The sequence below is a fragment of the Oncorhynchus kisutch genome, linkage group LG16 (assembly GCF_002021735.2).
Source record: "Oncorhynchus kisutch isolate 150728-3 linkage group LG16, Okis_V2, whole genome shotgun sequence".
Classification (NCBI taxonomy): Eukaryota; Metazoa; Chordata; class Actinopteri; order Salmoniformes; family Salmonidae; genus Oncorhynchus; species Oncorhynchus kisutch.
Window position 1 is genome coordinate 42,449,026 of NC_034189.2, and position 12,366 is coordinate 42,461,391.

Genomic DNA, 12,366 nt, shown 5'->3' on the forward strand with positions numbered 1-12,366 from the left:
TGTTAAAATACTTATTTCTAAAGTGCAATGCTTATCATATAAAGCACTTCCAGTGTTTGGGAAAGAGAGTATGCCAAGTGTGGGCTATTATAAGAACATATCATGGTCCAAAAACAAATTACCCACTGCAAAGCTGCTATAGCGACGCCTAAAACTAAATTGACTAAATCACAGACTTTACACTGCGTTGTATGTTGCTAGGTGTGAGTTATCAGCGTATATATAAATCATAGTCACCATGTGTTACTGTGCAGGTGAAAATGAAAGTGTTCTACTGAGTCATATTTCCTCTTGTTTTTCCCTCTCAGGAATGCAGTCGATGGAAACAAGAAGTTGTTTGCAATCTATGATACCAGGTAAGTACGTCAGTCATGTAGACTGACAGTCCCCACGGGCTCGAGTGGTCGATTTTGATTATTGAATAGTACTTGGAGGAAGGGAGATAGACCTCTTATGACACGTTGCATCAGCTATAGAAATTCAGTCTAGGCCTACATCTATTTGGCCCATTATGTGAAATCTTGTTGGGATTAGAACATATTCAGGTTTACGGTCAATTAGATGAATATCTGGAGTGAGAGGGGTTGGCTCCAATCCAAGAAAGTACCTTTACCGCCTCCACCGGTGGAGTCTTTGCCAGTTGCCAATATACATTTCAGTTAGGAGTATAGTTCCTTCATGTCTCCCCGTTGCATAGAGAGAGAGGAGAGAAATCCAAAATACGAGTGATGTCAAACCGAACAGATCTGAACGGTCTGAAAAGCCAACGACTTCCTCCACGAGAACTTGCCAATGGAATATTCTGATTTGTAAACACGTTGTACCGTTTTTGCGTTGCACATTTTTCACCAAAACAGTAAGGAATGTGGGCTTTTCTGAGTGGAAAATTATTTAGTGTTCTTTCAGCACCAGTGATTGTAGCTGTCGTGTGCTGCGCACAAAGGTGAGTGATTTCTCTAGTAAAAGTGTGACGGAAAAAACGAACGTGCAATTTTGTAGTAAACGCTATCCTTTTGTTGTTGTTTCAGCGTGAATGAACCAGGGAACATGTCGTTTGTGAAAGAGACGGTGGACAAACTACTAAAGGGATATGATATTCGTCTTCGACCAGACTTTGGAGGTACGTTTTCAAAAGTGGGGCAACCATGTTGCAGCGTGACCATGTTTACTATGCAGATTCGCACATCTTGGGCTCATATTGCAGCCATTTTTTTGAATTCACTGTCATTGTAAATGATACCATTGCATTTGCATTACAGGGGCCCCTGTTGCAGTTGGCATGAGTATAGATGTGGCGAGCATAGACATGGTATCCGAAGTCAACATGGTGAGTGAACTCACCTCCCGATTACTGTAAACATTGGGACTCACACAATTGTGCTTTTTGCTTTGCTCACTTTCATATAGTACTTGAATATGTTTCTCCTGGGATTCACGTAATGCGTAAACTTTCATTCAACATCATGCAATAATGTCCTACAATTAGAGTTATTGAAAAGTGAAAAGTAAAGTGAAAGGTACAGTATGTTCAGCAACTCCAGCACTTCAAAGAGGAGTATTAGAAGCTTAGACATGGGCATTCTCTCCCTCTCTATCTCGCTCTCTCTCTCTCAATTCAATTAAATTTGCTTTATTGACCTGACGTAACAATGTACATATTGCCAAAGCTTACTTTGGAGATTTACAATATTAACATAATTAAAAAAGTAATAATCTATTGTCAACGGGACAACAGTAACAACGATAATCAAGGGTCAAAATAACCAATAACAATAACAATGGCATAGAGGACATGAGCAGGGATGGTTGGTCTGACAGACAATGTACCTCATCTTATGGCAGGCAGCAATGTAGTGAGCTGCCAACACACAGCTCTCTGTGTCCTCCCCCTACAGGACCGGTAGTTTGTTCTCATCAGAGAGGTCTTTGAAACCTCTCCCTCACTCTCTCTCTCTCTCTCTTTGTCTCTCAAGTTCTCACTCTCTTTCTCTTTCTCTCGCTATCTCTCTCTCTTACTCTCTCAAGCTCTCTTTCTCTCTCTCTGTATCTCTCTCTCTCTCTTTCGCTCGCTATCTCTCTCTTACTCTCGCTCGCTATCTCTCTCTCTCTCTCTCTCTCTCTCTCTCTCTCTCTCTCTCTCTCTCATGAACACACACACACACACACACACACACACACACACACACACACACACACACACACACACACACACACACACACACACACACACACACACACACACACACACACACACACACACACACACACACACACACACACACACACACACACACACATACCTTTACACCCCCCACCCCGCACACACCTTTACCACCCCATGCATCTGTGGCTTGTCTGTGAATACACATGCCTGGGCTCAACTTCTTACAACTGTGCCTGTGCAGTGTGTATACTGGAAAGTGGCGCAGCATGTGCACAGCAGCTGTTCGCGTCTCTAGCAGAAATAATGATCTCTGGGCTGCTCCCCTACCTGGGACAGGCACTTCAGGTGAGAAGCCACTTTAGGACAGCGCCAACACATTTCAAGTTTCAACGTTAATGTCGCCATGTGCACAGGATACAACAAGTGTGAAACAGTATAGTGAAATTGTTATTTTGAGAATGCAGTGTTAATAATAATAATAATATAGATAACAAAAAAATATTTAAAAAATAACTACGATGTGAGTGAAATAAATAATAGAATGCAAGTACTGTATATACAGGTCAGATCCAGTACTTTATTCAATGTGCAGAGGTACTGGAGTGGTTGAGGTGGGTTTATACATAAAAAGTGTATTAGGATATACATGTAAGTATTCAGACCCCTTGACTTTTTCCAAATTTTGCTATGTTACAGCCTTATTCTACAATGTATTAAATTGTTTCCCCCCCCCCCCCTCATCAATCTAGACACAATACCCCAGAAGGACAACGCAAAAACAGGTTTTTAGATTTTTTGCTCATTTATATATAGAGATTTAAAAAAAAATGTAAAGTCACATTTACATAAATATTCAGACCCTTTACTCAGTACTTTGTTGAAGCACCTTTGGCAGCGATTACAGCATCAAATCTTTTTGGGTATGACGCTACAAGCTTGGCACACCTGTATTTGGGAAAAATGGGGAGTTTCTTCCATTCTTCTCTGCAGATCATCTCAAGCTCTGTAAGGTTCAATGGGGAGCGTTGCTGCACAGCTGTTTTCAGGTCTCTCCAGACATGTTCGATCGTGTTCAAGTCCAGGCTCTGGCTGAGCCACTCAAGGACATTCAGAGACTTGTCCCAACGTCACTCCTGCATTGTCTTGGTTGTGTGCTTAGGATTGTCCTGTTGGAAGTTGAACCTTTGCTCCAGTCTGAGGTCCTGAGCGCTCTGGAGCAGGTTTTCATCAAGGATCTCTCTGTACTTTGCTCCGTTCATCTTTGCCTCGATCCTCACTAGTCTCCCACTACCTGCCGCTGAAAAACATCCCCACAGCATAATGCTGCCACCACCATGCTTCACTGTAGGGATGGTTCCAGGTTTCCTCCAGACGTGACGCTTGGCATTCAGGCCAAAGAGTTCCATCTTGGTTTCATCAGACCAGAGAATCGTGTTTCTCATGCTCTGAGAGTCTTTAGGTACCTTTTGGAAAAATCCAAGCTTGCTGTCATGTCCCTTTTACTGAGGAGTGGCTTCAGTCTGGCCACTCTATCATAAAGGCTTGATTGATGGAATGCAGAGATGGTTGTCCTTCTGGAAGGTTCTCGCATCTCCACAGAGGAACTCTAGAGCTCTGTCAGAGTGACCATCGGTGTGTTGGTCATCTCCCTGACAAAGGCCCTTCTCCCGCGATTGCTCAGTTCGGCCGGGTGGCCAGCTCTAGGAAGAGTCTTGGTGGTTCCAAACTTCTTCCATTTAAGAATGATTGAGGCCACCATGTTCTTGGGGACCTTCAATGCTGCAGAAATTTTGGGGTACCCTTCCCCAGATCTGTGCCTAAACACAATCCTGTCTCTGAGCTTTAAGGACAATTCCTTCAACCTCATGGCTTGGTTTTTCCTCTGACAATGTAATAGTGTAATAGTGACTGGTAGCAGGATAAATAGATGCATACAAATGGTAATGGCAATAAATAATCAATGGACTGCAGTGTAATGGAGTAATACCTCTAATCAATTTAAATTTAGCACAGGAGCACAGAGAACAGTCCATGCCTCGGGTTTTTCATACACGTGACATTCTCAAGAACAAGACGCAAAAAGGAAAATACAGAGAGACAAATAGAAGAAAAATATGAACTAATGAATTCACTGATTACATAATGAATGTTCTGGATGATGTTCAATTAAGACAACAAGTTTTGGATGATGTAATAGTCACCCTGGAGAATGTTCATGCATCTCAGGACGCTGATCGAGGATCTGTTTTGCCCTTTAGATCATAACAAATGAGGTTACGTTGACACGGAGGACCCAAACCTAGATCAGCACTCCTCCTTTTGTGATACTCGACACATACGGGCCCTGGTCTTGTAGTGATTCCGGTCGTTCTAGTAAGCACTGTAACCCGACCAAGTAAACCATTAATGTGCTTTGAACTTCCTGAAACCAGGGACAGTTGTTTACCTTGGAACAGGAGGCACTTTTGAGCCGCGACAATGGAAGTAGCCTGTAGGAAATGTGTAAATGAGATGATACTCTTTTCCCTTTGATAGAAGAATCTCTTTGAAGATAATATGTAGTCCCGTGGGGACTCTATATCTTTGAAATGGCAGAATTAGCTCTAAAACACTGGCTGGGCCTACATGTGTAGGTCAATACTGCTTTTGTGTATAGTCAGTGATCTTGGGTTAATAAGCTGTTCTCTCTCTCTCTCTGTGAGAACCTCAGTGATGGCTACATTTGCAGTTTGTCTTCCGAAGGGATATTTTCTCTCTACTCTTAACACTGCATGGAGGAGGCAGGGGAGAGACTGTCATAGCCGTAGCCATCAGTTACCATGGGAACTAGGGTAATTACTAGCACTAACTATATGACTGTGTGATGACTGCACCCAGGTGATGTTATAACTTGAAAAACAGTATTGACCAAAGAAAATTGATGAACGATCTGAATGGCCACTGTGCACTTCCTTTGTTATATATCCGCAGTTTATTGAACAATAGACTTTTACTTAAATTACTGTCCATTTCGGGTTAGTTGAATCATAGGCAACTGGGGAAGAAAGAGAAGAAATGTTGTAGGGTAGCTTCAGTCAAGTTGTTGTTGTATGACACACTTATTTTGTGTTGTATGGAGGAGATACGAACCCACAAGGGACTGCAGAAATAGATAACGATTTGAATTCACTCTGAGATAGCCCGAGTAACCAGCCGTCAGTACAAGTCCCTCTGTAGAGTGTGTGTGGGTGTGTGGGTGCAGAAAATCTGGCATATGAGGTGGAGATTTTTTCCAACTGTTCCTGTCATAACTTTTCACTGTGTCTATCTGAAGAAATCCTGCCCTATTTACAGCCCATAGACCATACTGACCCTGGAATTTACATATAGGTTCATTTTAACGTTCCATCAGGGACTATGTGTAACCAGATGTCAAAGTGCACCATTATAACCCCTATGAATATTGGCAGGTCTGCTGGGGGTGTGAGGCAATTGGTCTCCTGAAGTTAAGGCCGTATTTCCCAGAGTGCTGTAGGAGAGTTAAAAGAGGAGTAATGGGGTTATGCTTCAACGCTGACCCCCACTTTATCATTTATGATTGCTATCGGACATGATTCTATCGATCCATGAAGCCAGCTCTCTGCAGTAGCATGATCCCTCTACAAAGTCTAGAGCGTGTGTGTGTGTGTGTGTGTGTGTGTGCGCGAGTGCTTTCTTTTGGGCATGGCAAAAGCTGAAGATAAGTGCCCACATTTCCTGTGCAATGCTTTGGCCCAGCATCATATCATGTTGCTTGTGTCTGTGTACACAGGCAGTTATTTATCCCTTCAGTCTTCTGTGTACTTCTAGGTCGCCTTCTGCCCCTTGTGAATCACTTGTAAATCCTGTATCAAGCCTTTTATCACCATTTTAATCCTGATTTATCTATCAAACCCCACTAATGCACATACAGAGAGATCCATTGTTATCGCGGCCAAAGCTCTGTGTGTTTAGAAGCCATTAGTGTCCATTACATCTCCATATACGGCTCTGGGTCTCCCCTCTCATAGCGTATGTAAGATCATTTCTGGGGTAATCAGCTCCTACTACTAAAGGCCCATAGAGTAGAACAGAGGCCATGCATGCTATTTTTAACATGCTGTTGAGGTTCACCACAGAAGTGGGGAGAGAGGGTGATTTCCCGCAGTGGAAAATGGGCTTCCAAGAAGAAATCTTGGGGGGGGGGGGGCTGTGGAATTTGCTTTGAAAATGACCGATTGCGTCAAATTATTCTTTACTGAGTTTTGGTTGATAATTGATGATCATGTATAACCCGAATTAGCTGCATTGATTTGTTTTTATAACTGCACTTGCAATTATGAGGATCACTGTTCGTGTAGGTTATCGCTGTTTGCCTTAGTATGCTGTCATTGATGGTTACTATGGTTATCAAGGTGGCTATTATTTCTCACACTATCCAGAGGTGTTTTAGCTAAGAGACCTCAGATGAGCTATGAGCGACATACTGTAGTTAACATAGAGAATGTTTGCGATCAGACCATCACAAACTGCCAGCTGACTATTTCCACTGCACTATAAATATCTCCTTTGATTTGCGTCAATCTGTATGATAATATATAGCTAAGGACCGTACAGAGGTTGTGTTTGTGCCTACAGTACATGACGGCATGTGGGGACCGCATGCAAATAAGCCTCACATAGCTTCTCACAATATCAGTTGGTATTGTATTGGCTAATGACCTTGGGGTCTACGCACACATTCATCTTTCTACGGATGCACGATGTCAAAAGGAGCCCATTTGTAAATGCACTAAAAGTACACAGATTTACGTCAAGGCGTGTGACCGTAGAATTACGGACGTTGTTGGTGGGATGGTGCCGGTTCCATAAAGAGTGGTTTAGTGTGAAAGCATGATCATGATAAGCTAGTTTGATAATGAGGAGACAGGGAGCAGATGCAATGACAAATGAGAATAGTAGGCTACTGCGTCGGTCAGTATGCAGGGGATCATCACATACTGTAGGCTGAATAAACGACGCCACCAAACAAGAGCAGGTTCACCTCCCACCAGGACATGTGTCCCACATGGCACCCTATTCCCTATACAGTGCACTACTTTTGACCAGGGCCCACTATGTGAGGAATAGGGTGCCATTTGGGACATATCCAGTGTCATCCCCTCAGTCCTTCCAGGTTGATACTTTGAACGGAACTGAAGGAGATCACCACAATTGCCACTGTAGCATGACAGCATCAGTGTAATAAACTGTCTGATTCAAGGTGAGCAACTACTCCTTTATTTGAAATGCTCTGTGATTGTCCCCGTGCAAGATTTATAAGAATTCCAAGGCAGCTGCGGCTTTGAATGCAGGACCCGGCTACAGTGGTTGTGGTTATTTAAATCATTCATGCTCTTTCATGTAAAGACTTATCTAAAACTACATCCCTGACTGGTTTACAATTCTCACCCCTGGAACACTCGCATCTTGAAATACCTGAAATAATCTCCGGGGACATCATTGAATAGCTTGTTGGAGGTGTAGAGAGTCATACACTTAGTGTACATTTTGTATCTCTTTATCCTAAAAACTGATCAGATGGAGGGAGTACGTGCCCCCTCAGTTTCAATTGGCATGACGTCCTGCCTGGCTCCCCTCCATAGCGAGATGCAAGGACTGAGTAGGCTGTGCACTGAAATATTGGACCCAATACCACACAATGTAATTGGCTTTAGTCAGAGACCATGTGGTTGGCTCCACTCATAACAGTGCTGCTGGCGTAGAGAGAGAAACACATTGCTGTCGGGTATTTTGGAGTGTGTGGCGGAGCCACTTGGACAGACTCCTGGTACAGCCTGGCCCTGCCTACAGTATGGCTGTTGTGTAATCACCATTAGAACTGTGGCTGAATCACACGGCCATGCCACACACAGCCATGCCACACACAGCCATGCCACACCTCCTGCTGCCTGGTGGGAAGCCTTCTACTGCGGCGGCCATTTTGACACAGAGGGTCGGTAATTGAGGCGGAGTGGAGTGGGTGGAGAGAACATTTGGAACACCAGTTTGGTTGGCATGGGGATGGGTCAGAGTAGAGTACTGTGTGCCACCACGTTGCAACCTAACCCGTCACCATTCTGACAGCTTGTGACTGTAAACTCCTCATCTCTCCTCCCAAAATAGGCCTATCCACAATCATTCTCAGAACTATGGGGTGCAGCCTCAAGAAACGCGCACACACACACACACACACACACACACACACACACACACACACACACACACACACACACACACACACACACACACACACACACACACACACACACACACACACACACACACACACAGGCACTGTATGTCAATCAAAAATAAAGAAGTGAATATACTACAGTATACTAACATCACCATATGTTCATCTCCTTCCAGGACTACACTTTAACCATGTACTTCCAGCAGTACTGGAGGGACAAGAGGCTGGCGTACTTAGGGATCCCACTGAACCTCACCCTGGATAACCGGGTGGCAGATTCACTCTGGGTCCCTGACACCTACTTCCTGAATGACAAGAAGTCCTTCGTCCACGGTGTGACGGTCAAGAACCGCATGATCCGCCTCCACCCAGATGGAACAGTGCTCTACGGCCTGAGGTGGGTTCCAAAGCAGTGGAATCAATGGGTTCTAGATGAATGCATCCAAGACTGATTCATTTGAAGGGATATCACAATCTTTTATTTGATTATTTTATAGTAATAAATGCTGTATGGTATGTATGAGCTGCTAGTTTTTTTTATGTGTTTTTGAAGAAGTGGGGCATTCCCACTCCTCTCTTTTATGTCTGTTTATTGGATAGCATAGTCAGAGAGGAATAATAGCGGAGAGAGTCCAAAAATAGCAGTGGACCAGATTTTTTACCATGCTGTAGTGATCTTTGTGTTCCGGAGGCAGTGGCTTAGACCACTGGACCACCTCTAGGCCACCAGCTGCTATGTTTTTGGCGAGTAAATATAATCCCTTCCCATAGGCTCAGTTTAGCCTTTCCCTTGACATATTGGTGCAGTAGCGTGTACATTGTCATACTTTGTTGAAATATGTATTTTCCAAATATATGGTGAGAAGAAAACATGAAGAAAAAAAGAACATTTATTGATGATGACGCAAGCTCAGCTGTTGCTTTGTTCTGATTGCCTGTTTCAATATCCATAACCATTGGTCTTTGTTGTTTGACAAGTCCTGACTTGTTCATCAGGAAAATGAATATGTATAATGCATGGTTTTCTTCCAAATTGAGCCATCCAGCATGGAAATTCAATGATTTTTGCATTTTAATCACTCGCAGTGGGCTAGTTTTGAATTATAGGTAGTTGTTTTATATCAATTGGATTTAATACAATGCGTTGATTCTGTTCTTTTAACTGTAAATCTGTTTCATGTACCCCCTCTAAAGAACACGTGTGTATGTGGGTGTATGAGCTTGACCCTGTGTACAGCTCATATAGAGTTGTGTTATTAGCTGTGTGTGGGTGTGTGGGTGGGTGCGTGTGCTTGTGTGGATAAGTGTGTGTGTTTGTGTGTGTGCGCACGTGCGTGGTTGTACTTCGTGTGTGTGTGTGTGTGTGTGTGTGTTTGTGCGTGTGCACGGTTGCAGCTGCGCAGGTGGAATCATCCATCTTGTCTAATAGCTAATAGCTTCTGACGAACACACTCGTCTGGATGTAATGCATTTCTGAGATGACAGTATAGCTATGTGACCTGGCATTCTTATCCATAAAGACATATATGACGTATTGCTTTAGATTGTGGAGCTTAAACTGTCTTAATGGTCACAGCTTCACTAACGGAGTCCAGGAATTCAGCAACTTGTGCAAACATGGTTCGATTCTGACTTCTTTAAGCCGAGGGCACGTGAGGAAGATCAATCGCTGTTGTACCGAAAATATTCAACCTCATGACCTGACCAAAAGGACAAAGTCCCTAGTGTTCATATCTATACCATTTAGCAGACGCCTTTATCCAACGCGACTTACAGTCATGCGTGCGTACATTTTCCGTATGGGTGGCCCGGGGAACGAACCTATTATCCTGGCGCTGCAACGCCCTGCTCTACCAACTGAGCCATACGGGACCAGTCCACTTGTTATTATCCCAACTCAATCAATCACTCACCCTGAAACCCACGGTCCAACTGTAAGTGATAATGTATGGAATGGAATGCCAGAGTAGGATCTCCAGACATTACTATGTGGAATGTTCCGATGTTACATTACCTGTCCACTAAAGTAACCGAGACGTGAGTGTACAGGAATGATGAGTTCTGGGTCTGAATGTCATCATATCTTAAGGTAATCTGGTCTACCGGGCTGAACCTAATACCAACTGAAACACTATGAGTAAAGATCGAGGCACAGTTGTAGTTTCTCTTCAACAATTATAGTCTATACTGTATTCAGTTTCAGCTCTTCTTGCTTACAAGTGGGAACAGAGAGATATCCTTTCTCTCTGTGGACTTGACTGTGGTTGTTCAGGAGATCATAACGTCATGGTGAATAACATTATACCGAAATGATATGGTTTTATGCACAGATGAGAAGTTAAGGTGGATCCACAGCAGACAGTATGGATGGAGAATGTGTGTGTGGGCTCCGGTAAAGCTTAAGTTAATGTGATCCTCTTCGCCCTTGTGTGTGTGTGTGTGTGTGTGTGTGTGTGTGTGTGTGTGTGTGTGTGTGTGTTGACCTCAGGATCACAACGACGGCAGCCTGTATGATGGACCTGAGGAGGTACCCTCTGGACGAGCAGAACTGCACTCTGGAGATCGAGAGCTGTGAGTGACCCCAATACCATCAACCTCTGAAATGACAATTTCAGTATTACATTTCAGTATTTCAATATTTCAGTATAAAAAATAAATCCAGTGTAAGATTTCAGTATAACTGTAAGGGGTGTGTACTGGCGGCAGAGAAGAAAAAAAAAACTGTGTTTCCAAACGGCGCACGCAGTTTAATAACAAAAAACCCACCGGAAAACAGAACAATCAAATAATTGGTCCATAACCCAACGCACACCAGGACAGACGAGCACAAACACTTACAATAAACAATCACCCACAAGGACATGAGGGGGAACAGAGGGTTAAATACACAACATGTAATTGATGGGATTGGAACCAGGTGTGATGGAAGACAAGACAAAACCAAAGGAAAATGAAAAGAGGATCAGCGATGGCTAGAAGGTCGGTGACTTCGACCGCCGAACGCCGCCCGAACAAGGAGAGAGACCAACTTCGGCGGAAGTCGTGACAATAACATTTGACTATTTCAGTATAAATACTATTTATAAACTCAGCAAAAAAAGAATCAGCCCTTTTTCAGGACCCTGTCTTTCAAAGATAATTTGTAAAAATTCAAATAACTTCACAGATCTTCATTGTGAAGGGTTTAAACACTGTTTCCCATGCTTGTTCAATGAACCATAAACAGTTAATGAACATGCACCCGTGGAACGGTCGTTAAGACACTAAAAGCTTACAGACGATAGGAAACAGTTATGAAAACTTAGGACACTGAAGAGGCCTTTCTACTGACTCTGAAAAACACCAAAAGAAAGATGCCCAGGGTCCTTGCTCATCTGCGTGAACGTGACTTAGGCATGTTGCACGGAGGCATGAGGACTGCAGATGGGGCCAGGGCAATAAATTGCAATGTCTGTTCTGTGAGATGCCTAAGACAGCACTACAGGGAGACAGGATGGACAGCTGATTGTCCTCACAGTGGCAGACCACATGTAACAACACCTGCACAGGATCATTCCGAACATCACACCTGCGGGACAGGTACAGGATGGCAACAACAAGTGCCCCTAGTTACACCAGGAAGGCACAATCCCTCTATCAGTGCTCAGACTGTTCGCAATAGGCTGAGAGAGGCTGGACTGAGGGCTTGTAGTCCTGTTGTAAGGCAGGTCCTCACCAGACATCATCGGCAACAACGTCGCCTATGGGCACAAACCCACCGTCACTGGACCAGACAGGACTGGCAAAAGTGCTCTTCACTGACGAGTCGCGGGTTTTGTCTCACCAGGGGCGATGGTCGGATTCGCGTTTATCGTCGAAGGAATGAGCGTTACACCGTGGCCTGTACTCAGGAGCAGGATCGATTTGGAGGTGGAGGGTCCGTCAGTGTCTGGGGAGATGTGTCACAGCATCATCGGACTGAGCTTGTTGT

General features: G+C 43.9%; 1 protein-coding gene across 5 annotated transcripts in view; it reads left to right on the forward strand.

Moving 5' to 3' along the window:
* LOC109878180 (gamma-aminobutyric acid receptor subunit beta-3-like) overlaps positions 1–12,366 on the forward strand; it is a 52,983-nt gene that overhangs the window by 24,526 nt on the left and 16,091 nt on the right. For 3 of the 5 annotated variants that reach the window (XM_031792473.1, XM_031792474.1, XM_031792476.1), the window contains 5 exons: positions 309–356; positions 1,029–1,120; positions 1,260–1,327; positions 8,573–8,793; positions 10,885–10,967. In XM_031792473.1, the coding sequence (XP_031648333.1) occupies positions 309–356; positions 1,029–1,120; positions 1,260–1,327; positions 8,573–8,793; positions 10,885–10,967 (512 nt within the window). Of the gene's footprint in view, positions 1–308; positions 357–612; positions 944–1,028; positions 1,121–1,259; positions 1,328–8,572; positions 8,794–10,884; positions 10,968–12,366 lie in introns of those variants that run through there. The other 2 variants (XM_031792475.1, XM_020470413.2) reach the window with 2 other exon arrangements.